The 26,695-nt window shown below is 41.9% G+C and overlaps 1 protein-coding gene across 8 annotated transcripts in view; it reads left to right on the top strand.

Annotated features, from left to right (window-relative positions):
• Positions 1-8,993: 8,993 nt before the first annotated feature.
• The window catches only part of Apc (APC regulator of WNT signaling pathway), a 98,376-nt gene continuing 80,674 nt past the window's right edge, over positions 8,994-26,695 (top strand). For 3 of the 8 annotated variants that reach the window (XM_060377485.1, XM_060377482.1, XM_060377476.1), the window contains exon 1: positions 9,006-9,371. In XM_060377485.1, the coding sequence (XP_060233468.1) occupies positions 9,207-9,371 (165 nt within the window). In that variant the 5' untranslated portion in view covers positions 9,006-9,206. Of the gene's footprint in view, positions 9,372-26,695 lie in introns of all 8 variants that reach the window. The other 5 variants (XM_060377492.1, XM_060377490.1, XM_060377488.1 and 2 more) reach the window with 3 other exon arrangements.

Here is a 26,695-nt window from a genome sequence, read left to right as displayed (position 1 = left end):
CAGACCCAGGTCATGTCCTGGTCTTGGTTCATGCATCACTTTCTGTCTTCATTTGTCAAATTCTCTTACTAACTGACAGAACATACTCTCATTCTCAATAGCCATAGATTTATTTCCATTATGTACACTTGCTGAAGGAGTTCCAGGTTTTATTATGAATGAGTGTTGGAGCTTATCAAATTCATTTTCTGCGTCAATTGATAATGATGCTATGTGAATTTTCTTCTTCAGCCTGTTGATATAAAATGTAGTTATGTTAATTGGTTCATGTATAGTTAGGATAATAGTAGCTATGTATTTGGCCATATTGTGTACTTTTTAAATGCATTTATATTTTACATGCTAGCACTTTGTTGAGACTTTCTGCAAGTTTAGGAGAAATGTTGGTCTCTAGCATTCTTTGATGTACTCTGTATGGTTTGGGGTATCAGAGTAGCATTGGCCTCCTAAACTGAGCACAGAAGTATTCCTTCCTTTCCAGTCTTCTGGAAGAGATTGCAGAGAGTTAGTAAGACTTCTGTAGATGTCTGCTGGAGTTCTTCAGTTTGAAACCATCGGTCTTCTTCCAGAGCATTTTAATGACAAGTTCAATTCCTTTAATGGATTTAAGACTATCTTATTCCATGTAGTTTGAGTCTCAGTCATTTGTGGGTTTTATAAATTGGTCGATTTTCTTCTAAAGCTGTTGAATTTGTGATGTCTGCCATGTTCTCTTATTCCTTCAATGGCTGCTGGAACTGTGGTAATATTATTTCATGACTGACACTGGTGATTTTTGTCTTTTCCATTTTATTTTGCCAGGCTTGATAGGGCTTTACTAGCCAGGCTCTTTTATCATTAATTTTTCCTGTAGTTTTTCCTTTTAATTACACTGATTTCTGCTTTTGTCTTTATCACTTCTTTATGCTTGTTTTGGGGTTATTTTATTCTTTTTATTTTTATTTTTCATTGTCTAGATCCTGAAGACAGTATAGACTATTATCTTGAGACTCTCTGATGTGATCTTTTCTTCTCCAGAAGATTTATGTATTTATATAAATGTATAGATGAGGAAGTTTAAGCACGCCACAGCAGTGGAGGGCAGAGGACAACCTGAAGGAATCAACCTTCTCCTTCTACCATGTGGTCCTAGAGTTCGGATTCAGACACTCAGGCTTCTCACCACACACTTTTGCTAGCTGGGCTATCTTTAGGGTTTCTCTGTGTAGCCCTGGCTGTCCTAGAACTCACTTTGTAAACCAGGCTGGCCTGGAGCTCACAGAAATCCACCTGCCTCTGCCTCCCAAGTACTAGAATCAAAGGTGTGTGCCACCACGCCCCGAGGCCTGCTGAGCCATCTTGCCGGCCCTGTCTCCATCTTTTCTGATGGAATCATTAGCTCTATACACTTCCCTCCAAGAGCAACACCTTAACTTTGTTTCACAAAATTTGATCCATTTTATTTACATTTCACTCAGCTTATTTTTTTTTCCAATTTCCCTTGAGACCTCCTTGACATTTTGTGTAGAGGTGTGTTGTTTAACTTTCGTACGTGACCCTGTACCTTTGGGTTAAAACGCTAAGAGAGCTGGACTGTTAGAGAATTCCTGGAAGCAGTTCCTCCACCACTGCACTCGGCAGTGAGACACTGCACACAGCAGTGACTGTGAGTAGACATTTGCATCCCGAGCTCGCCTTTCTCATGGTGCACCTCAAAATTACTGCAGCCACGCTAAAGGACACCTGACACAAAAACCAGCTGTGGCAGGCAGGGAGTCATGCTAAGAAAAGATAATGCCCTTAACCAACTGTGGTTCGGGTATGGTACTTTTATAGGTCTCACAAAAAAAAAAAAAAATGTATGAACATATCACTCAGATACCTTCCATCAACTTAGGTCCCCTGTGTTAGTATTTAGGCAGCCTGCTTCTGGGTTGCCTAGCAACCTATGATGTCATCATGCGTCGCCCATGAGGTTCAGCTGCACAGGAGCTATAAATGGACCCCTGCCTCTTGGCTCTCTCTCTCTTGCTCTTCCTCTCTCTTGCTTTTTCTCCTTTCTCTGTTGGGGCCTCCCGTCCCCTCTCCCTATCGTATCTGTCTCTCTCCTCTCTTTCTCTCCATCTCCATCCAATAAACCTCTTGCATATAATATCTGTTGTACACATCATTTCACTAGGCAAGTGATGTTCTATGACACATAACACCATTAGTTTCATCAAAAAGTAAACCTGGCAGCTGACACTAGCTAAACAGAGAGAAGGAAAGTAAACAGTTGTAACAGCTTCTGAGATGTCTTTAAAACCTCAGGATTAAAATTTCCTAACATATACACAAGTAGTAAAAACAATGTCATGAATAGTTGTCATGCTCATCAGTCAGCTTCTAAATTTATTGATTTTTCTTGCTTTTGGTTGGATGCTTTCAGTTCAACAAAGAGAGACAGAGACACAGAGAGACAGGGAGCGAGACAGAAAGAAGCAGAGACACCGAGACAGAGAGGGGGAGAGAAACCAAATCTCACTTATGCCCTCATGAATGAATGCCATCTAATGAAAAAAAAATGCATGAACCCAGCAAACAAGAATGTTATTTTAACCAAGGGAGAATTATAGGCTATGAAAAAGATGTGTCCTCTAGACATGGTTGGCCATCAACAGACTCACAGGAGAAATGGGTTACACATTAGAAACACACATTCCAACTTGTCCAAATTGAGACAGAATAGAAGTACCTAAAATATACAATTTTCTGGATTTTTATTCTAGGGTTCCTCTTGGCTTTCAGCCTCTTTGCAGTTCATCGGTCACGCTAACCATATACTCAGATTTATTCATTGTTCGGTAACATTTCTTGAATGTTTATTAAATATGATGGTTAGTTTTATATACAACTTAACTAGGCTGTGGAATGCCCGTGGTGGTGGGGGCTCGCCCGCAGTGTCTCCTGAGGAGATTTGCATTTGAATCGGTAGACTGAAAGAAATTCCCCTCAGCAGTGTAGATGTTCCTGCTCCAGTCCTTGCACATAGGTTCTCCTGTTTTGCGTTTTCAAACCAGGACTTATGCTCATGAGACACTCAAGTCACAGGCCTTTGGACTCACTGATTTATATCACTGCATTTCCTTTTGGCTGTCAGGCAACAGATTATGAGACCTCCTGGGCCTCCAACGCACACGCACACGCACACACATTATTGCTTCTGTTTCTCTAGAGACCTTTGAATAATCTACCAGGAGGTAGGCTCTTTCACATACGCCATTTCACGTAATCTTTGAAACAAGCCTGAGGTAGATGTTATCATCCCCATTTCTGAAGGTGAAAAGAACAGCTCAGCAGGGCAACTTGGCTGAGGCTGCTCAGAGAAGACAGAACTTCTAATTCAAATGTTCCCCTCATCATCTACATTTGCAGGGCCCTTTTAAATTTCAGTGTACTTCTTCAGTTTACAAAATAGGTAAAAATAATGGTAAAGGTCCTTCATCTACTATAATTTATCTCCCACCTGCAAAACTCTCTTAACTCTCTTCCTCTGTTTAAGAAATTGCCCTTTGCCCTTTGCTAAAATTATTTTTTATACAATCGTTTGTTTCTCCATTTCTCTCTTAACTCAGCTCTCACCCAAATAATTGAGACTATTATCTTATTTTTTAATCAACACAATCCTGAGCAGTTATTATGCTATTCTTAACCCTCTAAACTAATCTGGATTCCTCCCAGAGTACATCTCAGACATACTTGCCCTTTGTGGCTTTTCAGCTCCAGCTCCTTTCTCTTGGACATCGGCCTGCGGCTGAATTCCTTACTTCCTCCTCTAACTCCTCTTCCCCTGGCTGGCAGGAAGTCCAGCCCTATTTTCTCCCCTACTCATCGACTGGCTGTAAGCTCTTTTATTGTCACACCAGGAGACAATTGGGGGACAGCGTTTTACACAACATTGAGACAGGAGATTCTCTGAACATGAACTGCAGCCAGATGTGGGAGTACAGAAACCAGCATTTGATTTGTGCCTACAGTCCTTCTGATGAAGCAGAAACCAGCTGTTGCTACTGAAACTGAAAGTCCATATGTTCCTGGTGCATCAGTTTAGAGCTGTTACTAAATGTGGTAGCTACTCACCACACATGACCACTAAGCGCTTGAAATGGGGCTAGTGTCCATGTTGAAATGATATTTGGACATACTGAGCTAAGTAGAATGCACTCTTGGGTGGCTAGAGAGATGTTATAGTGGTTAAAGAGCTCATAATGTTCTTGCAGAGTTCATAGCACCCACACTGGGCAGCAGACCTGAATCTCCACTAGCTCCAGAGGATCCGATGATGTCTTCCACCTCTGGGAGCACTGCTCTCCTGTGTACAGTCCTATCCCACTTATACACATAATTAAAATCTTTAAAATGCATAGTTAGGGCTGGGAAGTGGTGGGGCCCAGGCCATTAATCCCACTTGGGAGGCAGAGGCAGGCAGATCTCTGAGTTCGAGGCTAGCCTGGTATACAGAGCGAGTTCCAGGACAGCCAGAGATATGCAGAGAAACCCTGTCTTGAAGAACCAAAAATACAGTACAATAAAATACATAGTTAGAATTCCGCAGTTATTTTAAAATATATTTTTATTAATTCTTTGAGAATTTCATACGTGCATACAATGTATTTTGATTATATTCACCCCTAACTTCTTCTCTTAACTCTTAAATCTGGGATTCATCCCAGATCTACTCCCTACCCTCAGGCCCCTCCTAACTTTGGTTTTTGTTCTTTTAAAATAAGACATCAAGTCCAATTTGTGCTGCCTTTATATTCAAGGACATGAGGCCATCCACTGGAGTTACCCTACCATGAGCCACACCCTAAATGAGCACTGACTTGCTCTTCTCTAGAAGCTATCAACTGTCAAAAGCCCCCCAGCTAGGGGTCAGGGCTCATGAGCTCCTCCTGCTTCAAGCTGGAATCTTGACTGGATTGACCTTGTCCCGATAACCACAGCCACTGTGAGCTCATGAGTACAGCAGTCCTGTGACACCCAGAAGCTTTATCCAGTCCTCCCCAACGTTTGACTCTTACGGTCTCTCTGCCCCCTCTTCCACAGTGTTCCCTGAGCTTTGACTAGGGGGTTCACTTGTGATTTAAACAAAACCTTTCTTAACGTGGCTCTTAAAAACTCTTAAACTACATTTAAGAGTATTGTGTTGTATTGTATTCCCATTGGACAGCATGAAACTGCGGGGCTAATGCATGGCTGAGTTGCGTCAATCATTTGAGGTTGAAAGCTAGTGCTGTGAGGCAATGTGACCTTCTATACCATTATACCGGGAGGAGTGTCCGTGTTTATAGCTGTATCTAGTTTTGGGGGCATCAGAAACAGTATTGAACTTCTAAGTCATGAGATAGTACACTCTCAGTTTAGGGTCCTACATCCAGCAGTGGGCTACAGTAGAGCTTTCATGGACCCATTGCCAGCATAGCAATGACAGATAGAGCACGTGGCAGTCCTATAGGTACCTAAGACCCTTCGAAGAAATTCTTTTTCTGTGAAGGCTCTTCATGAAGTTCCCTCCTCCGTGCTAATTCACAGGATCTTTTCTCCTTTCAGCATCAGTGGTAAGACCCAAGCCACACACTTGTCGTCTGCTGGTGATGTTCTCACAGTAAAGTGCCCGTCTTCTCGGTAACACTGTAGAGTTCCCTGTGGCAAGGACCCTGTGTTGGTTTAAATGAAAATGGCCCCCATAGGCCTTATTGGAGGAAGTGTGTCACTATGGTGGGCTTTGAGGTCTCAGATGCTCAAGCCAGGCTCAACGTCACTCTCTCTTCCTGCTGCCTGAGCATCTGGATATAGAATGCTAAGCTACTTCTCCAACATTGTCTGCCTGCACAGTGTCATGCTTCCTGCCAAGATAATGATGAGCTAAACCTCTGAACTGTGAGCCAGGCCCAATTATATGTTTTTCTTTCTTCATAAGAGTTGCTGTGGTCATGTTGTCTCTTCACAGCGATAAAAACCCTAGGACAAACAAACCCTGTGTTTCACATTGTTGTTCTTAGTATCTGTCAGACTCTCTGGTTATATCACTGACCAAAATACTTGTTACCACTACAGATCTCTGAAGCAGGCACGTTATCTTTGTTTATAGATAAACTACTGCTTTAGTGACTAGCATGAAGTTTTACAGAAGCCCCATAGCCTCCTCGCTGGCCTTCATTCCGGGCTCTGCAACATACATAAAGTGGTGTGCTGATTTCCTAGGGCTACCAAAGTAAGTATCACAGGCTGGGCAGCATGAACCAGTGTGTGCCGTCAGGGTTCTGAAGGATGTACATCAGGAACTGGGGTGTCACTAGAGCATGTGTCATCTGAAACCAAGAGGCTAGCAGATCCTGACTCGCCTCATCTGACTTTCTGATGGACTGCTGATGACATCTGGCTTTCCTTGGCCTGCTGCTGCCTTTCTCCAATCTCTGCCCTTGTCCTATCCTGAATCTCTCTTTGCCTCTGTCTTCACAAGATCATCTTCTTATACAGACACACTCATTCAGTCACTTTTCCCATTCGTTGACTCAGTTTCAACTTAGTTTTATCACTAATGATCCTGCTTTCAATTATGATCCCATTCTTGGGTGGTTAGAGCTGAACCTTTCAACTTACAGCAGACAGTAAACATAAGGTTCCATGGTTTGCTCCAAGGATTTCACCACGGTGAGAAAGAGACTAGAGTTGAGTTGTAAATTGTCCCATCTACTCACTTGGTTTACATTTGGACTGACAGAGTTTGGGTAACAGAGGTCACCATGAATTTCATCTATCTCTTACCTCATGTAAGGACTGAATGGACCCCACAAATAAGATTGCGCTCCTATTCTAACTAGCAGAACTCTCAGGCCATCTCAAACAAAGATTGTGAGGGTCAAAAGAAAAAGAGGTTGCAGTGCTCCTGTGACTGCTCTGGAGTCTAAGAAGAGTGGGAGACTCGCTGAAGAGCTAGCCAAACCCGTTAAAGAAGCCTAAGGAAGACATATGACTGGCACTTAGACTCTGCTCCATTTTCCAGGCATTTCTTCTTTCCCTACACTGAAAATATACATCAGTTTTTAATAAAAATAAAAAAAAAATTAGAAACAAAAAAGGTAAAATGAGGGCTGCCCTAGCCTGAGAGAAAAGAACAGCAGCAGTTTTCAGTCAGGACCTCAGTGGGAATCCATGCTAGGGTGGCATAGGATGGGCTGCTGCAGCTCAGGTATTTAATCAAAGCTAATGACAGAGTTAAGTGCCAAATAAGCCCCCACATCCACTTCCTCTAAATGGGAAGGGTCAGCACTGTCTCCTAAAATGTTCTCAGTCAAGTGACTTTGTATTTGCCCACATTCAAAGTGAAGATGGCTCCCAAGATGGGCTGTGATAAAGATTAAGGATCCACCATAGCACAACAGACACACAGGAGACATCTCAAGAACTTAATCTTTCCTTTGCCCACCTCTACAAATATATTCAGGATAACACCTGCCTTGATCTGTTCCCCTGACACATAAAAAGTGATTTACATTTAGTTTTAAGAGCCAGTAGGTGAAAAACAATATACCACTAACTATGTAAGAGTCAAATTTCCACATTCATTGAGCAACCACCTTTGCCAGTCGTGGTGGTGGAAACAAACATCTTCCCTCTCATAGGCAGTTCACTGTTTAATGAGGAGATAGTAAGTAAATAATAAATATATAATTTAAAGACCGACCTAGCCAGACACTATGGCACACGTCTGTAACCTGCACTTGGGAGGTAGGAGCAAGATGACCACTGCACATCCGAGGAAGCTAAGGCAGGAGGATCACCAGTTCAAGGTCAGCCCGGCTTATAGTGAGACCTTGTCTCAAAACAAAGAAGACGGTGTTCAAAAACATCCTTCGTGCCAGGGATGAAATGACAAGGTGTGATGATGATGGGTCACGCGCAGGACGGGAAGGTGGGTTTACTTCAGCAAGGTGACTCAGTGGCCTTTCTGAGGTGGCAATTAAGCCCAAACCTGACAGATAACAAGAAGTTAGACAAGCAAACAACAAATGGAAGGTCTTACAGCTAGTCGGATCCACAGGTAGACAGGCGGTGAGGAGCTGAAGCCGGAGGAGTAGTAGATCGGACTTTAACAGGTTAGAGGGACCACTTGGAATTAAGCCCAGCCTGCTACCACAGCCTGGACGCCCTTGAACATCGCCTTCTCGAACCCTCTACCACTGCCCACGCAGCCTACTTTTCCTGTCCCTCTTCCCTCCAGAACTCATTCCACCCGAAGGCCCCGTTTATCTGTCCCCCTCAAAAGCTGTCCCAGGATCTTTCCATGGCGTCAGTCTTAGGGTCACATGCTACCTGTAGAAAGAGATTGCTCGACACTGTTGTTCTGGTTTGCTTTCTTCCTGTTCCGTATTACTACCATGATTTTTAGTTTTTGTTTCGTCTATTCCTTCACGCTAGAGCATGGATTCCAAGAGTTTACATCCCCCCCATTGCTGTAACCCTAGACTCTTTAACACCCAAAGAAATCTATGATGGACAGGTAATGCAAGGTAGAGAGCTGGTCCCAAGCTTTAGACAAACTGGAAGGGCGTCCAGAACAGGTAGGATTGGACTTAAAACTGGAGAGGAGAACTAGAGGGGCACCTACAGACCCAAATCGGTTTCTGTCTTCTCCATTGGGTTAGGGGGTCCTTTTGCTCTAGGGTCCATTTCCACTCATCTTTCTTTAATCAGTGCCTAGCCAAGGATCTGGTACTTGGTGGATGCTTGATATGAAAGATGCTCACAGCTAACCGTACCACACGCAGGAAAAGTCTACTAATTTGGGTTCAGCTCAGTTGGGAAAGGTGAGCAGGTTGGAGCCTCAGTAAGCCCATGCAAAAAAAAAAACAAAAAACAGTGGAGGCTAACCAAACAGCGCAAAGGCAGGGCATCAGCTGCTGCGGCTGCGCAGTCCAGTCCCTCGGCCCGAACAGCCGGACGCCCGCCCGCCACTCCCACCGCGCGTGCGCACTGTTCGCTTCCCGCCTCCAACAAGATGGCGAAGACCCTGCGCTGAGGGGGCGGAGTGTGGCCGCCGGAAACCCGGCCGCTGCCTTGAGGGAGCTTCGGGCGAAGGCCCGGGAGCAGCGGACCGAGGCTGGCGCGATGCTGTGCCCGGGAGGCGCAGCCGGCGAGCGCTGAGGAAGGCGGAGCAAGGAGTTGCCTTCCCAGCGCCCCCTATGTACGCCTCCCTGCGCTCGGGGCCGGTCGCCGCTTTGCCCGCCTCGGTACCACCCGTGACTCTCGGGGCCCGGAGCTCCGGCGGCGGCCGGGGCCGAGTCCCGCGGGAGGGGAGGCGCCCGGGAGGCGCCCGCGCTTGCGGCCGCGGAGCGAGCGTCTGGCAGGTGAGTGCGGCTGCGCACGCCGGTGACTCCCGCCCCGGCGGCTGCGCCCGGCCCCGACCCCCGCGGCCCGGCTCCGGCCTTCCGCCGGCCGCGGGCTCGCCGGTTCCTCTTCCCGCCGCCCTCGCTCGCACCCCTCGCCCCTGCTAGCCGACTTCTGTCCGCTCTAGGTGCGTGGGTCGTCCGGCCCGTTCCGTTCGCCTCCACTCTTCCTTGCTTCCTTTGGAAACTGTTTCCAAAGGAAACTCGGGAAGGTTGTCTGAGCCTGGTTGGTGGAGTTACTGAGGAGAGGCTTGTGGTGGAGAGGCCGGTGGGGTCTGTTCTCCTGGAGTCGGAGTAGACTGGGAGGGGTTAAGAGTCTGACCCCTGCCCAGTGGAGCCCGCGGTGGCAAAAGGATTGTTCTCTTCTAAAGCATTAATCTCTGTTGGCATAGTCAGCTCTTGGTCTCAGCTTTTGAGACGGAGGCGCGAGCTTTGTGGGGCGTTAGGTTGTGTAGATTCATTGAAAGGATTGGGAAATGTTCCTTAAAAAACAAAAAACACCTTATAAATGTAAGGATAACACATAATGGCACAAAAAAGGATAAGTGATTTATACTTTCTTTAGGTATTAGCCTAAAATGCACATTGAAGCTTTAGAATTCCCTAATGCAAGGTTGTGTGTGTGTGTGTGTGTGTGTTTTGGAAAGGACTGATGGAGAAAAGATTTTTAAATTAAAAACTACTCAGATTTCTTGTATTCTCAATTCTTACAAATGCTTAACAACACTCCCAGCTCTTGATAGTCTCTAACGTGGGTTTGTGCTCCCCTCAGCTTCCCCTCAATGGTAATCGCGATTGCTGATAGGGAAATTTGCCCTGAGTAACTTAGGAACCTTGCCAACGTTTACAAGTGCGAACTGCCCATCCGAGTGGCAGTGGAGGGAGTCTTCCAGTAGCTTGTCTCCTCTGTCCCATTACTGGGATGTATCAAGAGCCCCAAAGTGGGATTGAAAATACTTAGCCTTTGCCCTTCGAGCTTGCAAATGAGTGGCGTTTTGAAAGCGAGTTTAGAAGGCTGGGGCTTTAGCTCAGTGGTAGACTGCTGGTAGGACCAGCTCTATTCCTTCTCCAGGGTTGTTAAAAAAAATTATGAAATAAAATTTTAGAAATAGAATTGCCCACTTTAAAAGAACTTTTTTTTTTTTTTTTTTGAGGCAGGCTTTCTCTGTGTGACAGGCGGTGTCATACAGAGTTCTGGAACTTGCTCTCTAGACCAGACTGTCCGTGAACTCACAAAGATCTGCTTGCCTCTGCCACCCAAGTGCTGGGATTACAGGCGTAGCCACCGGGCAGCAGAAGTCGTCGTTTTGAGTCTTGATACCTCATTTGTTTGTTGGTAGCTTTCATTCTTCCAGCACTGGGAACTGCATGTTCTTAGGTCCTGTCTGTCATTCCCGTGCTGGGCTTTCATTTCAGTTTGAAGGGAAATGGGGCCTTCTAAACTCCAGTGGCTGAGAAAATCTCAGCTAATGTTATACTTCCTCTGTTTCTCAGAGTCTCCCCTCAATATTATCTCCTTATTTGCTCATATTTCAGAGGAAGAAATGTCTTGTCTTTGCAAGAGCTACTCTTTTCCATCTCTCTTTATTCAGAGATTCAGAGATGTTTGGAAACCTCCTTCAGTCTTTTCCTATCTTTCCCATATGTATATGTTTCCCTTGAGCCACCAGATGCAACTCTAGGAGGCCATTCCAAATTCCAGATTTTCCTCCAGGATTCTTTCATCGGAGGACTCTGATGTAGTGAGGTAAATCTTTCAGTCTTGGTTTGACTTGTGTTAAAAGTGTTCATTAGTGGCAGTGGTCATATTACCAGTTAGACTATTCTATATCTATAAAGTAGGACATAATACTTACCTTGCACGATGGCTATAGAGGGAGTTAATATGTGCTAAGCGTTTGACACATCCTCATCTTTATCTTTCTATCGTGAAGTCACTATGAAATTGGAACTTTCTTGCCACTTCGCTGCTGTGGGGCCATCAAGATGGGTCAGCAGGTAAAGGCACTTGCTTTGGAATCTGACAACCTGAGTTATATCTCTAAGACCCACCAGGTTGAAGGAAACAACCACCTCGTCCACGTTGTCCTCTGACCTCTATCACATACGATACACACTAAATAAGTGGAATTAAAAAAATCACTAGAGAACACTAAGCACCAAGTCTAATAGTGATTTCCATGTCATCTTTGGCTTCTGTAGTCAATTTGTAAATTATATAACACTCTAGTAGTAAAGGACATATTCCTAGTTTTACGTTGTACTTCCTGGTTTCCTAATCTTTTGAAAGTTTTTTTTGTATGCCCTGCCCTCTTTAACTTAGTTCTTCCCATAATCTCTATATCAGCTAGGCTGTGAATAGGATTTACAAAGGTAATTGGCAGAAGCATGTTTAGAAATGGCATGAAGTGTGGTTTCTTTAGAGTTCATATAATCAGTACTGAAAGTCCACTTTTCACTTTTTCAGCATTGTCCTCCTGTTTGAACTCAAACTTGCCTCTCTTCTAGTAAGAAGACAGCTATTAACCATGTTCACGTTCTGGTCTTCATTTACTGCCAAAGCAAGGGTGAAGACTTCTACCCATTCCCCACCATCCTTAGCTCTCCTGCGATTGAACAGCAGAGACGATCATGCTGCTAGGTCTGGAGCAGTACCTTTTGTCTGGAGGGCGGTAGGGAGGTAGGAGTGAATCCTGTCTCCAGTAAGGACTGGAGCATAACATGGCTTGGGTGAAATGGGCCCTAGAAAGGGCCATGAGCAGGTAGGGAGGAGAGGTCAAATAGACTGAGTAAACTGCTATTTGGAGTGGTCTCTCAAAACAGAGTCATGTCTTCAAAAGTGCCATTACACACACATTTTGGAAGAATTCACACTGATCCATCTCTAGTCTTGTACTGTCAGTGACAAAACAAAATCAAACTGGCTTTAAGAAGGGGATGACTAGACCGTGTTAAATGTTACAGTAGGCATCCGGTGGCTCCTGTGAGAGGAAGGACATGGCTCCAAGGCTCTGCTTTGTTCTGCTCTTCCCTGATTCTCATTCTCAAGTCTGTCTTGTAGCAAGTTACTGTAGCACTTTCAGAAGAGTATCACTTTGCTATTTAATGTTGTGTTTGTTGAGTGTCATCACTCCTGACCTTCCTTCCTTGAGCACCTATTCCCACACTCTTTATTTGCTTTTTGTCTTGCTACTGTCTGATACTGTCTTGTCTTGATACCTTTGCACACTGTGGCCCCATTAAGTGTCATATTGTTTGTTTGTTTGTTTGTTTGTTTGTTTTTGGTTTTTTTTTTTTGTTTTGTTTTCTGAATTCTCCTGTAATTATTTTTATGTTCTTAAATTCTGAAATGTCTATTACTTTGTGGCTTAGTGTTTGACCATATATAGAAAGAATGATTTTGTGTCTAGCACAGAAAGAGAGGTTGTAAGAAAAGCAGAGAAATAGAAGGCCCTGCCCCTATATTCTTTCAGCAGCTGTTTCTGAGCCCTGAATTATGTACATTGTTCATGCCACCGAAACATGTATATTATGGTCATATAGTCCATAAAATATGAATTTATTTGAAACCCTTCCCAAGTTCTACTAGTAATTTTGTCACTTTAGTCATCCCTTGGCACCCAACGGAGATTTGGTTTTGTCCCTTCCATGGAGCGACAAAACTCTGACATAAATAACAGTATTTACATTTAATTTTTGCACATCCTCCCAAATACTCTGTCATCTTTTAATTATTTATAATGTTGAACATTCCTGAATATAAACCTGAAACTTGGAAAGTTCCAAAATAAGAATTTTTTTCTTTTTTAGCATCAACATTGCACAAGTGGAAAATTCCCCTTACAACCTCGTGTAAGTGACCATTCAAAATGTGGACAAATTGAAACTACATGTACTACCTTAATTTAGATGAATTAAGTGTGTGTGTGCCTCACAAATGAATTTTATGTTTAACCTTGGATATCATCCCTAGGATAGCTCAGGCATATGTAAATATCTGAAAATCTGACTTTTTTTATTTAAAGCTTTTTGGATAAAAGATAATATGCACCTAATGCAATGTAAATGATAGTTAAACTGTGTTGTTTAGAGAGTAATGACAAGGAAGGCCATTCGTGTTCATTGCAGAAAGAACGTTCTTCCCGGTTATTTTTAATCCACTGTCAGCTAAATCCAAAGATTCGGAACTTGTGAAATGTACAGTTTACTTTGTTTTCTTAGTCAGCAACTCTGAACACAAATGCTGCTCATCTAACAAGTATTTTAGGTAGAGTTCCTGTCTAGATGTTCAGGGCCTTGGGTTGATTCCCAGCACCCTTACACACAAAGCAAACAAAACTGGTCTGTATTTGAGGGCTTCCTCTGTAAACAGTGGCATGAATAGAGAATCAGATACTCTGTGCTCTCCCTGCGCTTATGTTTTAGTCGAGGATACGGCCAGCAAAGTCTGTACAGGTCATGTTTAGGCTTTGAAGTAAGTCAGGTGCTAAAGCTCATTACCCTGGGTAAGTCGGTAAAGGGCCTGAACAGTGAAGTAGTGGGGAGAGTCACGGCAGGGTTTGCTTGAGTTTTACTTGAGTTTTGTCACACATAGTCAGAGGGCCGTTTGTTTTCTTTGTGGAACAGTTTTTACTAATTAAATTTCTCTCTTTCTCTTACCCTCTTTCCTGTCTTTTACTGGGGATTGAACCCACTGTCTCACACAGACTAGGTAAGCTCTCTACCACTGAGCTGTTCCCCCGTTCTTGATTTCCCATCTCTGTGCACAGCTGAGTGTGGAGGTCAGAAGTTGGCCTCTGCTGTTTGTCTGGACATCTGCCTTGCTTGAGACAGGATCTCACCTGGACAGGAACCCAGGGGACTTCCTAATTAGGCTAAGCTGGCTAGCCTAATTATGCATCTGTATACCATCATTATTTTAGAGAACTGCACTATTTACTGTATCTTAGATTTCGTAAGAACGTCTATATAGAATCATTTTTACTGACCTTAACGAATCTGAAACACGTCATATAGAATGTCCTCCTCTCTTCCTGAAAGTCTGCATTTTCCCATTCTTAAAGCATGTTTTTGCTACAGAACTCTAGGTTCACAGCTACCTATTGGACATTCTAGATTGATTGTTGCTTTATGTCAGCTTATTCTCTTCTTATTGATACCATGGCTCTTTTTCTTTTCTTCAAGGCAGGGTCTCACTATGTTTGTCCTGGAACTCACTCTGTAGACCAGGCTGGCCTCAAGCTCACAGAGATCCACCTGCCTCTGCCTCTGGAGAGCTGGGATTAAAGATGGCACCACCACCACCTGGCTGACACCATGGCTCTTAATAGTTCCTTTCATGTTCTTTTTGAAGAAGGAAAACTTTTTAACTTTGTCTTCTGCTTTAATATCCCCTGATTAGGCAATTCTTTGGGCTTCATGAATGCATAGATCAGTTCTTATCGGTCCCACACATTTGTCAGCCAAAGGACCTTCAGTGTCACCTTTGTTTCAGTGTTCTCTTGTTCTTAATAAGAGTCTGCATTAATATGTGAAGATCTTCCTACCTCTTGTATGCCTCACCCCTCTTATTTTATCTTAAAGACTTTATTCTGGACAGTTTTAGCCTCAAAGTACCCATTTTCACCTATATTTAATATTTGATTACTCATCTAATAAGTGTTTATAGTCCCAATTTTTTTCAAATCTGTGTAATTTTTATAGTTTGGCGTTCCATGCAGAATATATATAAGTTTGGCCATTAGCCTCTTGAGTATAACAATTAGGAAATTATAATCTTTTAACTCCAGTGTTTACAAATCTCTGGATCTGTTGGTGAAATAATTTGCTGTATAAGATAATATTAATTTTTATGAATATTTTTATTTGGTATTGTCGAGAGTTTGAGGCTATAAAACCACCTTGATCAAATTGTACATTGTTAGCTCTGCTGGGCTACCTGCATGACTCACTTAGGTGTGGTGAGAGTTCATGACTTCTGTTATCATTTAGATGTAGGGCGTGTCTTACAAAGGTCCATATGATAAGGGCTTGGTCCCCAAGGCAGTACTGTTAGGAGCTCTAATGTGAAATGTTTGGTATTGGTGTTGTCCCCTCAAAGTTCACCTTGCATTTTGGGTTCATGAAATGAGCTGCTTGCTATGAGTGTGCATCCACTTTCTTGTGCTGCTCACCAGAGTCCCAAAGTAGCAGGGCCAATAGTTAGGTGGACTCTCTTCTCTCTGTGTTAATTACTCAGGTGTTTTGTTGGAATGATAAAACGTAGTATGGTCTTCTAGTTCATATGGAGGGGACCTGGAGAACTTCAGCCCAAAGCCAAAGATGGTTTCACTAGAGTTGCCATTTTTGTCTGGACTCATAATTTGGCCTTCAGTCTTTCAGTTCAAGCAGCATTAAATGTTTGTTGTTTTAAACACACTCACAAAAAGCAAAAGTTGAGATCACTTTTCTGAGTCCAACTTGTAGTGGGTTTGAACTGTTCATTTCTCATTTTGTTAATAGTTATTTAATACTCTTAAGAGGATTGTTTTAATATCTAAATTAAAATTATTTTCAGAGGGGTAGTTGGTCTCAATTGCCTGATGTGCTCTTTCTACAAATAGAAGTCCAGACATTTTACCAAGTTGTTCAAAGAAGACTAAACAGTCCTTCAGTAGTCATTTCTTTGTGTTAATGCCTCTTCGCAGTATAAATTAGAGACTCAGGAAACATACAAATTGACATGTAGTTGTTTTCTTAATACTCTAACATGTTTGTCTTTGTTTTTTGAGACAGGATCTCTCTATATCCCTGACCGCTTTTAGTTCAGAGATCCTGCTGCCTCTGGGATTAGTGGCCTGAGCCACACCGCTCCCTGCTCTAACATGCATTGTTTGCCAGGGTATTTCTCGTTAGCTATAATCATTGGAGAAACTGCCCATCCAACCTGTCAGGATAAAATTTGAGCATTGTAAAGTAGGATTTTACAAGGATGGAGAGGACAAGCACTGAGTTGACAAGGGCCTGCAAACAAATTGTCCTTTAATATTTTTGCCAGCAATTGGGTTTATTTTCAACAGTAATGTGAGAACTCTTGTGTTATGTAGATGTTTTGATTTTTTAAATTATGTATTTATTTTGGGGTGTGGGTGTACACCTGTGTCACAACATTCATATGGAGGTTCAAGGGTTATTAGGGGGCACTGGTGCTCTCCTTCCACCATGTGTGTCCCTGGGATCAAACTCAGGTAATTAGGCTGCGGGGGAAGCAGCCTGATGAGGCACCTTGCCTGCCCAGGGTGCTGTGGATTTTATTCTTTCAGGGACAGAACAGGAGTGTGAAATCTTACATATCTATAAACTTGTACAATTTGTATTTGAAGTCTGAATTTATTTAATTAAAAGTGGAAGTCAAATTTTTAGTTTAGAAATTCTGGGCTTTGCGGGCAATCATCCTTGTTTAAAAGGTTATGTTAGAAATTTAGAATAACATTCATATTTTATAGTTATTTGCCTTGATATTCATCATAACTGTTAGTATGAGATACCATCCATATCTGCTTAAATCAATTAAATTGATGCATCAAAAATTACAGAAGCAGCCCTCTTGGAAGGAAACCTAGAATTTCTTAATTTTCCTTGATTCTTTTTTCCTCGGCCAAATGGATATACTAAGTTGAAAATCCATTTTGATTGTAGTGCCTTTGCTTCCTGCTTTGTTTCAAGTCTGCTTACTTGCCTTCAAAACGCTAGCTGATAAAATAAAAGAATTTTGGAATCTGAAGAAGCCTGCAAGCATGAAGTCTCACTTCTGCTCTCCCCCTTAAACAAGCACTTTACCCACCTGATTAACCTGTGTGAAACAAGAACCGTCCTTGTCATTGGCCTCAGGTGCCTTCTGCCCTATGCTGCTTCCTCGGTGAGGCCAAGATGAAGATTTCCCAGGATCTTTTCAGATCTATTGAGTGCTTAATGCACTTTGATTACTTGGGCATTTGTTGCCAGTACAGCTAATTTTAGACTTCATGAGTTAATGAGTGTGTTTTAATTTCTTGAAGTTTGCTACCTGACTGAATTCAAGTTTGAGTCAGTCTTAGCTTTCTGTCTTGGAAGGTGTTAATTTCCATGCCAATCCTGAGCCTGCCCTGTCTGGGTATTTCTCACCAAAATGCCTGAGACTAGAAGTGTTTTGGGTTTTTATCTTTCCTGGACTTGGCAGTATTTATATATGCAAAATTTGGGGATAGAACCCAAGTCCAAACATGAATTAGTTTACAGTTCTCATATACCTCAAGCTGTACATATATGTACATAAGCATATATTCTTTTGGTTGTGCCAGGACCAGACCTAGGGTCTAATGTCATGGTATGTACACACTGTACTGTATGTATTTTGCTCATCAGTTTGTATTTTGACTATGGCCTTGTTATATGAAACCAGGTGTTAATTCAGATTAGGTGTGCTCAACCTGTGTCTTTTCTGAAGATTTTCACTTAAATAGTAACCTTAGCAAAGGAGCAGTTACATCAGATTATGTTCCTCAGACAAGGAACGAATGATACTATCATAGCATTTACTGTATTTAATTAGCAATCCTATTATCTTATTGCCACAATCTTGCCATGCTTGACTGACAAGTATAATGCTCAGTTTTCTTGTGATAGTCTTTTGTGTACATTGGAGTGTGGTTTTAGTACCTTTATTTAATTAACCTGATGACATTCTACCCACCTCATTCTTTTAATTTCTTCTGTCTTTGCCATAGTTTCATTTCAGAAAATCTTTGATATATTTTATAATATTCCGGTAGCCTTTCTACAGTTTCTTACTTCAAACACATTTCTCCTGTGCCTTCTTTAACATTAATTTACATATTGATAGCATTTAAGAATATATTGGCTCTCCATGGAAACAAATTTAAGAGTTGAAAAAATGTTACTATACACAAAAATCTTAAAAATGATTGTTTAATTAATTAATTAATTTAATGTGTATGTGTCCCAAGTGTGTGTGTGAAGGAGCCTAAAGTGGTCAGAAGAGGCATCTGACCCCTAGAAATGGAAGTACAGCCAGTTGTGAGCGGTTAGGTGGGTGCTGGAAACCAAGCCCATGTTTTGTGCACGAGCAGCAGGTGCTCTGAATCACTGAGCCATCTTCTAGCCCCTCAACATTATTTTAGCTACTGTACTTAGTTGGTTGACTACCTAACAGCTGCATGTATGTTCTCGACATATATCATTTTGAGTTGAAACTAAGTTATGGTTTTTATAGAAAGTCAATACTCTTAAAAACCAAGTCATAGAAAAAGCAAGTCTGTCACAGCAGTGTACTGTTTATGCCAGCATCAAAATTCCTTCTGTTTCATAAAAAATTGATATACTTTCTATACTGGTAAAATTTTTCTCGAAACTTATTTCTGTTTTATAAGGAATTGTCGAGGTATGATTTCCCATTAGTTTATATTGAGCTAATGAGTTTTGTTTTTGTTTTTTTGATTCAGAATAGAATTAGATCTTAGAAAGTTATATCCTAATATAGTCAGCAACTTGTCATTAGATTTAAGGGTGTTGAGGACAGCTTAAACCATGAAAAGAGTGGCTTTTCACCTTCTGTAACCAGTATTCAGCATTTGGCTTTCTATGTCTGGAAAAGTATATTGCTGTATGCTATTGTTTTTCTCCTAGTCTGTTTCACTTTTACTGAGTTTCAATTTAAATGTTTTATTTCTTTCATTCTGCCTGTTAAAGGCCCTATGATTCTGGTAGCAGAACCTTCCAGTTTATTATTCGATCTGCAGTTACCATTTACTTTGAGTATTTTATACAATTTAATTCTTAGCTAGGTATATACTCACTGTCATTGAAATTAATCACCCACCATTGGTATAAGGAAAATCTGTTGATAAATTAATATATTCTTTTACCTTTATGAGAATTAATTGCCTTTGGTTCTTAGAAAAAGGAAACCTGGATTCAAATTTGGCAGCTGTCTTAGTGTTTTATTGCTGTGAAGAGACCCCATGGCCACAGCAATTCTTAAAAGGAAAGCGTTTAATTGGAAGTTGGTTATAGTTTCAGAGGATCAGTCCATTCTCGTGGCAGGGAGCACGGTGACACACAGACGTGGTACTGGTGACACACAGACGTGGTACTGGTGACACACAGACGTGGTACTGGAGAAGTAGCTGAGACTTGTACATCTGGCAGCAGGAAGAGAGAGACTGGGCCTGGCTTAGGCTTTTGGAACCTCTAAGCCCACCCTGTGTGACACATTTCTTCCACCAATGCTGAACCTACTCCAACAAAGCCACATCTCCTAGTCCTTTCTTTCCAAGTAGCACCACTTCCGTTGACTAAGCATTCAGATACATGAGCCTATGGAGGCTATTCTTGTTTGTTTGCTTGTTTTTGAGTTCTCTGTGTGGCCTTTGGCTGTCCTGGACTCCCTTTGTAGTTTAGGCTGGCCTCGAACTCACAGAGGTCTGCCTGCTTCCACTTCCCAGAGAGCTGGAATTACCCGCCTGCACCACCACATCTGGCCCTTTGCTTAATTTTTAAACATTTGGGTTTTTAATACCTCACATATTGTAGATAGCAGTTCCTTATCAGATAAAAGATTTTCATTTTCTCCCATTCTATGAGTTGTCTATGTGCTTGCTGGTAATCTCCTTTAGTGCACAAAATTTTGAAATTTTAGTAAAGTCCCGCTTATCTATAATACATTTGTTTCTGTTGACCTTTGTTATTGAACAGTAAAGGCACTCATCAAAAATGGTGATGGGGATGGCTGAGTTGGTAAAGTGTTTGCCTGGCAAGCTCTGAGACCTGAGTTCAGTCCCCAGAACCCACACAGAAAAGCCAGGGGTGGTGGTGCGTTCTGTAATGCTAGGTGCTCGGGAGGTAGATATAGGAGGATCCCTGGCTTGGAGGCTGTTCTTATTCACAGGACCACAATAGCTTTATATAAATCAGGACAAACCATTGAATTTCTATGTCATTCACATATAAGTCTTCAAGATGAAGGCATAACATATTTTATGCTTTTTAGCTACATCTTCCGTGTTGATAATATGGAACACCTATTTTACAGAAACAGTAAAACTGAAACACTTGCTTATTGGTCTTAAACCTTAGAATAGTTGCCCCTCTCCCACCCTCCAAGGAATAAATGGCTGGAATGACAATGGTAGAAACTTGTGTAACAGGAACAAGGTCATGGGTTCAATCCCTGTCACTAAGAAGGAGTGAAGAGAGAGGTAATGAGCATAATTTCATTCTAAAAGTAGTTAACTAAGGTAGTTTGAAGTTTCCCACTGTGTATGTACACATGTTCGTATGTGGTGGTGAACATATGTGCATGTGGAGATCAGATGACAGGCTCAGGTATTATTTGTTAGATGCCATCCGTGGTTTGTAGCTTGCCAAAGAAGCTAGGTTGGCTGTCCAGTGAGTTTCAGGGATCTTGTCCTGTCTCACCAACAGCTGGGACTGAGAGTGCGTCGCTGTACCCAGATTTTAGGTGTGGGCTCTAAATTTAGGTCCTTGTTGCTTACAAGATAAACGCTCTGTCAGTTGAGCCATCTCTCCCAATTATCACTCCCATTTTTGCTTTTTTGTTTATTTTTGTTTTTTGAGGCAAGGTTTCTCTGTATAGCCCCAGCTGTCCTGGAACTCACTCTGTAGACCAGGCTGGCCTGGAACTCACCGAGATTCACCTGCCTCTGCCTTCCAAATGCTGGGATTACAGATGTGTACAACCCCCAACTGCCTATCATTCCCTTTTCCTTCTTTTTCTTCCTCCTCTTCCTCTCCTCTTCTTCTTCAGACAGGGTTTCTCTGTGTAGTCTTGGCTGACCTGGGCTTGCTTTGTAGACCAGGCTGGCCTTAAACTCACAGAGATCTGCCTCCCTGGGATTACAGGCATGGGCTACTGTACCTGGCTTGTCATTCCCATTATAAACATAAAATAATTCAGCTTTGTCAAGAAACTTTAAAATTGATCTTTGAATAGGTATTGCATGCCTGCAGTATGCATTTCAAAACTGCAAGTCTGTGTATATAAAACAAAAGTAAATCTCCTGTACTTGCCTCCCAGTCATCTGATGAAGCAGAGACAGTCACTTACCACTTTCTTGTCTTTTCAGGTTCTCTCCCACAGAAACAAAAATTTCAAAAAACTGCTTTGGGTATTATTTTGGAGGGCAGAAATATATATTATTGGGAATGTTAGCATTCAGGAACTTGATGTACTTAAGAATTTTCATTGATAACTTGTTCATCCTACAGCAGACTTCTCATTTCAAACACCATAAAGCAGATATTAGATGACAATAAACAGCCTCTGTTCACTTAGCGCTTCTGTTTGGAAATCTTACTGTTTGGAGTTTAAAAGTGACTCAGTGATCAGAGATAACAGAAATGTGGCTGGGCCAGCTTAGTTGCTAAGCCATGTGGGCAGGGAATTTAAAGCAATTTCCATTGGAATTACCAGGGTAAGTCGAGAGAATCTTGAGTCTCTTGCTCATTGCTTACCTATGTAAACAATTTTTGTCAACTTGACTAGAGCTAGAAAATTCTCTTCCAACCGGCTGACAGGTTGGTGTTCATCTGGCCCTCTCATGTTGGCCTTTCTGCTGGGTTAATTAAGTATCCTGAGGACATTGTGGCTGGTTCTAGAGTAAGCAGTCATGGTTTCCGTCCCCTAGCTTTGGAGCATCTCTTATAGCATCTCCTTCATAACCCAGGTCAGCCTTAGTATAGGAGAGCACACACAAAGAAAAGCCTTGGCTCCAAAGTCTCAAAGTCACTGGTGAGCATCTTGAAAAGTGGTTGTTGTTTCTCAGCCTAGCCGTACACATAAGGATTAGAGTAACATTCTTGGTTCAGTGCCTGTAGTCAACTCAGGGTCCTTGTTCTCTACCTAACCATACTAGAGAAACGTTCTTGGTTCAGTGCAATTCATTCTGAGTCAGAAGGCCTGTGAATGGTGGAGGAAGGGTATGAGTGACACCCTGGAGTCAGACACACGGACAAGGAGCTCTGCTGTCTTAACCCAAGGACACAGAGCTCATCCTTGTCTTTTTGTTCTGCCTGGATCTCAACAGGCTAGGTGATGTCTGTCCATGTGGGTGAGGCTAGACCTTTACTGTCTGCTGATTGAGATGCTAGTCTCTTCTAGAAATACTCTCATAGGTACACTCAGAAATAATTCCAGAGTTGGATATCCCTCAACAATCAAGGTGACACATAAGATTAACCATCACTGTTGGCTGACTCTTGTTGTTACTCCTTCAATCTAGCCAGTGGATTGTCATCCACATCTTAATGGGCATAGGGTATCTTTCATTCATAAAGGTATGAATTCTAGCTGTAATCTGCATAAATTTAAGATATTGGAATAATTATGCTGCTTGAATAGTATGGAAGAATAAGACTACCACAGTATAAGATAGAGTTGGAAAATTACTAATTATTCAAATAGAGCTTCTGACGGGCTAGGGAGATGACTGTCAGTTAGCATGCTTTCCGCACAAGCATCAGGATCTGAGTTGAGAGCCTCAGCACCCATATAAAAGCCAGACATGGCAGCATTCACCTGTGATCTCCACACTGGGTAAGGCAGACACACAGGAGGATCCTTGGGGCTTACTGCTCCACCACCTCTGGCCAAATTGGTAAGCTCCAGGTTCAGTGGGAGACACTATCTCAAAAAATGAGGTGAAGAGGAATTGAAGAATGTATTAAACATTAACCGTGGCCTTCAAACACACAGGTACACATAAACACATCCAAAGTAATAAAAATAGCAAAAGTGATTTTTTTAGAAAAGAGCTTGAAATATTTAGTTGTAGAGAGTATGATAAAAGCAAAGTCTGTGAATCATGTGTTTATTTACCTCATATGTTTCATGCATCCAAATGAAATATCAGGTGGGTAGATGAATATTCAGGGGATGAGGTTAAGATAGAAATAGCGGTTTAAGATTTAGCATAATGTAGTTTGGTATTTAAAGCTACTGGATGAGAAAATAATAGTAATAATGTAAGTAGACAGTCCTAGAATAAACTCGGAGATACTCCAGCCCTTAGATGACTAGTGAAGAGGCAGGGCTCTGAAGTGAAATTAGGAGGAAGAGGAAACCCATTAGAACATGCCATAGAAGCCAAGACTTAAGTCTGTTTAAGAAGGAAGAGAGTGGTGAGCTTTGTCAAACATGAAAAAGATGGACTTTGGCATGTCTTTGACAGAAATTTAAGATAGGAGATTTGTAATGAGTAGTTAGAGGAGTAAGGTTAGCCTACTCATGGCAGTGGAATAGAACAGAAAAACAGATGGTTGAGTGAGATGACTCGTGCCTAGAATTGCAGCACTTGATAGGCTGAGGCAGGGAGATTTCTGTGAGATGGAAACAGTATGGAGAAATTGAACAGTTGGAAGAATTGGAACAAAAGAAACAACAACAGTGGTACAGGCAGCCTGGTCTGCGGTGGCCATAATGAAGTTCACCAGCCACTGCTCCCAGCTGCATATAATCTTGAGGTGTACTGGAGTCTGCAGCATGTTGTTAGCAGTGGAAGAACTCACCAAGTCAGAGCCGAGTGGGAAAGGCCAGTTTATAGAGAATACTGCAAGGGAGCTGCTCCCGCCAAAGGAGGCTGGCTTTGTGTATATGCTAGTGGCCCTTTTGTTTGTTTGCTGTCCGTATAATGGGTTGACTGTAGTCAAGGGCAGGATTTGCAGGGTGGCAGCTCTGTGTTGGAAGTTGGTGGTGTAGTTAATTTTGATTGGCCGTGTTAGGTCACCATTTCTGTAATGCCCTTCAGGCCTAACTTGTTCCCCACAGCTGGGACTGGAGGTCTTCAGTAGTCCAGCTGCCTCAGTTTCTTATTTATCGTTCTCCTATAAGCAACCCAGCGACCTCATTGGTACCCTAGCTGCTCTTGGGTGGAATCCTTTCTTTGTCTGCAGCACCCTCTGAATCTGGGTAAAATAGTCAATTTATTTGTCTTCTCAGGAAAAGACATGCTAAAGATATAATTATAACTGTAATGTCTGGTAGATTATGTAAGTAGTTTTCATATCATTTTCATTGTTAAATAGTTGTATTAGGGCTGGAGAGATGGCTAAGCAGTTAAGAGTACTGGCTCCTCCTCCAGAGATCTTGAGTTCAGTTACCATCACAGTCATCTATAATGGGACCTGATGCCCTCATAGAGCACTCATAGATATTAGATAAGTAAATAAATAAATCTTAAAAATAATTATATTAATTCTTTGAGATTTTCATTTGATATATGTTAGAAATATTGTTGCCTTCAACCCTCCCATCCCTTTGTATCCAAATTTGAGATTGCTGCTTCTTTTTCTTCTTTCTCCATCAAGTCCAGCTTGTGTTGTCAGCTAGTAAAGAATTGGAACCTGATTTGGTGTGTGGTCAGCCTAATGGGTCACATCATTAAAAAGAAAACACACAACTGACTCTCCCTCTCCCAGAAGCCACCAGATGTTAATAGCCCCTCAGCTACACACACACACAGACACACACACACACACACACACACACACACACACCTCAGCTGGGATTTTGTCCAGCTAGAGCTTGTGCAGGTCTTGCACATGCTGTTATAGTCACTATGAGTTCATATGCATCTGCCCTGTTAAGCCTGGAATTTAACTGACCATATCATAGGCAGTAAAAATAGATTTATTATAGGTTTGAGGAGACATGAAAAACTCAGTAGCAAAGCAAGCTGTCTAGGAAATAGAGTAGTCCTGCTAGGCAGTGTTGACTACCCTTTCATGTCTATAGTTATAAATGTAAAGTGAAATAGCCAGCTGTGTTTCTGAACAGTGAGAGCGCCACTCAGTTCTGTTTCCCAGAGCTAAAGAAGAACCTACTTCCTTTGTACATTCAGAATTTTGCAAGCAGCATACTGTTCTTAGGGCCAGAATAGTGTTGCTTGTTTGTTTTCCCGTACTCTATCCCGTATTGGTAACTGGGCAATGTCAACCCTCTCCTTGTAGGCTGATGGGATTTTTATATAGTCAGTTTCTGTGGGACAGCTAGCAAATTGAGAGAGAGAGGAACTTTGTATTTTTAGTCATGAAAGAACACTTGGAAACGTGCTCCTTTTCTACCCCACCTGTTTTATTGGGTGAGTCTGTTTTTTGAATTGAATAGCAGAACTTTAGGGAGAGATTAAGATTAAGAAAAGGCCCTTTTCATGTCGTGTGGGGTAGAGGATGATTTAAGATCAAAGAGACTTTTTGTTATCAGTTGAGAAAGGTATTTGAATGTGAGATGACATTTTTGAATCTTACTTTTGGCTTCTATAAAAGAACCCATGTAATGTTTTAATTCTACCTGACCTTGGATACCTCTACAAAAGACATTTTTAAAGACTTATAAAATTATATGATGCTTCAGTTCTAAAAGCGTTAGTTGGACTGGGAGTGTATTTAGTGGTGGAAGACATGCTTAGCATTCAGAAGCCCTCAGTCCCCAGCACAGGAAGCGGCCATCAGATGTGATTTGAAGGAGGGTTCACATGTAATTGGTGCATTGAATTCATTCTTATCTCTCGGGATGTAATATTAAACATTCATTATAAATCCGTTGGTTAGTGACTTGTTCTTACTGGAATGAAATGAAATCTGTGTTACTACTTGTAGTAGCCCAAGAAGCTCTGCATCTCCTGTTCTGAGTGACAACATCCTGTTACGTTAGAGAAGGGTTAGAATCTGTTTTCCATTTAGCAAACTTGGATTCTTTGGCCTATAATAACAAGCATTTACCTTCATATACACAGATGCTAATGTTTAACGTTCAGCAGAAAGCAAGAGGAAGGGAAGATGCTCAAAAGAAGAAACCGGCTTATCAGTAGGTGATGCTGCCATCTGTAATGCGGTAGAGAAACAGGGTTGTGTTTTCTCTGGGAGTACAAGCTTAGGGATATTGCCAAGGATCAGGGCGCATATGTGTGGTCCAGCACTCAGTTCAGGGTCCCAGTCTGGGCCTCAGGAGACGTTGTCCCAAAAATTAAAAAACAACAGAAAGCATACAGACAAGTAGAATTGGAATATATTGGCATGAAAATCAATCTTTTGTCAGGAGAATTTGATTTAAAGTCTAGTCATAGCATTTATTAGGCACTATATTGATTCTTTCCTAATCCAAGTTCAGGTTTAAAGTTAAATACAAACAGAATTTTTCCTTGCCAGTTCTGATACATTTCAAGTGCTAATTTGTATTATAAGCTGATAAATATTTCATCAAATAACATAGGCATTTTATGGTACCTGAAATA

The sequence above is a fragment of the Meriones unguiculatus genome, chromosome 2, assembly GCF_030254825.1.
Source record: "Meriones unguiculatus strain TT.TT164.6M chromosome 2, Bangor_MerUng_6.1, whole genome shotgun sequence".
In the NCBI taxonomy this organism is placed as follows: Eukaryota; Metazoa; Chordata; class Mammalia; order Rodentia; family Muridae; genus Meriones; species Meriones unguiculatus.
Note: the sequence above shows the minus strand (reverse complement) of the source record. Positions and strands in the feature narration are given on the sequence as shown.